The 2341-nt window shown below is 45.3% G+C and overlaps 1 protein-coding gene across 1 annotated transcript in view; it reads left to right on the plus strand.

Moving 5' to 3' along the window:
* olfml1 (olfactomedin-like 1) overlaps positions 1–2099 on the plus strand; it is a 5133-nt gene extending 3034 nt beyond the window's left edge. Inside the window, exons 6-8 of the mRNA XM_030366550.1 lie at positions 5–185; positions 632–791; positions 1729–2099. Coding sequence (XP_030222410.1) covers positions 5–185; positions 632–791; positions 1729–1894 — 507 coding nt within the window. The 3' untranslated portion in view covers positions 1895–2099. The remainder of the gene's footprint in view (positions 1–4; positions 186–631; positions 792–1728) is intronic.
* The last annotated feature ends 242 nt before the right edge of the window (positions 2100–2341 follow it).

Below are 2341 nucleotides of genomic sequence, written 5' to 3' on the forward strand. Positions count from 1 at the left end.
CCAGGTGCGCTTGCCCAATGGCACGCATGCAGACACTATGCTGCTACCAGGGGCCGGCCGTCTACCGGCCTACAGTCTGAACCCCAACACCTACCTGGACATGGCCGTGGATGAGCTGGGCCTCTGGATCATCCACGCAGACCCAGAGTACGCTGGGAACCTGGTCATCACTAAGCTGGACCCAGGTACACACTCTGTTACAGCCAGAAGTGTAGTGGACTGTTTGTGTGTCTGTGTGTGTTTTTGTGTGTGCGTGTACATGTGTATGTGTGTCTGTGAGTGTGTAACTATGTGAGAGAAAATGACTGAGAAACAGACAGATAGAGAGCGAATGTATAAACGAGAGGGATGAGAAAGTGAGAGCGAGAGAGAAAGAGGGGGAGGGAGTTAGAGCAATAGTTAGAGCAAGCTAATAACAAAAGAGAGAGAGAGAGAGAGAGAGAGAGAGAGAGAGAGAGAGAGAGAGAGAGAGAGAGAGAGAGAGAGAGAGAGAGAGAGAGAGAGAGAGAGAGAGAGAGAGAGAGAGAGAGAGAGAGAGAGAGAGAGAGAGAGAGAGAGAGAGAGAGAGAGAGAGAGGATGAATGGGTGACCTCATGACCCTTTCCTTCTGCTCCTGTGTGTCTGTGCTCAGACAGCCTGGCGCTGGAGCACACCTGGGACACGTTGTGCCGGAGCCGGGGGGCTGAGGGGGCCTTCCTGATCTGCGGGACCCTCTATGTTGTGTACAACACGCGGTATGGCGGGCGCTCCAGCGTCCAGTGCCTGTACGACATCCACGACACCATCCACAGGTGGGTTCCAGTGGTGATCCAGCTCTGTTTCGTCTGAATCCATTTCTATTTTTATTGTATTTATTCACAAAGCGTTTTGACAGAAGCTAAAAATGGATAACAGCAAAACAACTCTACCTCCATCTTTTCTTCATCAAACTTTTTCAGCTATGAATAAAACACCAACAAAAGATTGACTATCATAGAGGATCACACTTTGAGATGAGAATGGTTTGAGGAACAGTATATCTGGAGTTATTTTCCACAGATTTGTCCATCCTGTTTCCGAGTCCATGCAGATGTGCTGTACATAGATTGAAAAATGCTTGGGATGCTTGGGCTATTGGATAAAAGGCCAGTCTGGCCTCCCAAAAGTTGAAAATGTTAACAATAGGATGAAAACTGTTGATATTTAACTTCCATTAGGGTAGTATTTCTATGTGGTTTCAAAGTCCTGAATTTGGCTTTATTTTTACCCTGGCAGGTTCACATGAGAAGTTGCACACGTACAGACACACACACACACACACACACACACACACACACACACACACACACACACGCACACACGCACACACACACACACACACACACACACACACACACGCACACACACACACACACACACACACACACACACACAGACAGAGACACACACACACACACACACACACACACACACACACACACACACACACACACACACACACACACACACACACACACACACACACACACACACACACACACACACACACACACAGATCCTTCTAGGTTTAGGGGGTGTAGGATTAGGGATACCATGTAAACAAACACATACATTTTTTTTTCACACTCTATGCGGTACATAATGTTTCTAAATAAACATCATTGTTTAAATATGAATGTGATAATAAATGAATAAATATCCTTCAAGAAGCCACACATTGAGATGTTGAGTCAATCATTTGTGTTGCAGTGAGGAGAGTCCTGTGCTGTTCTTCCCCAAGCGCTACACCAGCCACACCAGTCTCTACTACCACCCTCAAGATAAGCAGCTGTATGCCTGGGATGACGGCTACCAGACCATATACAAGGTCGAAACACAGAGGAAGGAGGACCAAGTCTCGTTTGGCACCGAATAATCTCATTGATATGTGTGCTACACATGACCATTCTGTGTATTACTACTTCTAACATTGATTAAGAACAACATGTTATTGCACTCTGAGAAATTCAAGAATTGCCTTGAACTATGTCTATGTAGAAGACACCAATAGGCGTACTTATTCTCCACTCTGCTGGCATATTTTGTTACCTACACCTCAATAAAGTTCTTTATCGCTTTCGGATGTCATTTTATATCTTTCATGTCTATTTAATTTTGATAGGTTATGTGTTTTTTGTTTTGAATTCATGAGAATAACATTTGACCATCCGCGAAACATTCGTAATAATCATTATAAACGCTGACCTAGCCATAGCTGATTCTCTCATTCATGCTGGTGACCAATCCCTGCGGTCACATCCCTAGCGGTGACAGATGTGTCGGTCAATCCCGCCCATTTTCGGTTGACTATGACGTCAGGAAG

This window comes from Gadus morhua, chromosome 9 (genome assembly GCF_902167405.1).
Source record: "Gadus morhua chromosome 9, gadMor3.0, whole genome shotgun sequence".
Classification (NCBI taxonomy): domain Eukaryota; kingdom Metazoa; phylum Chordata; class Actinopteri; order Gadiformes; family Gadidae; genus Gadus; species Gadus morhua.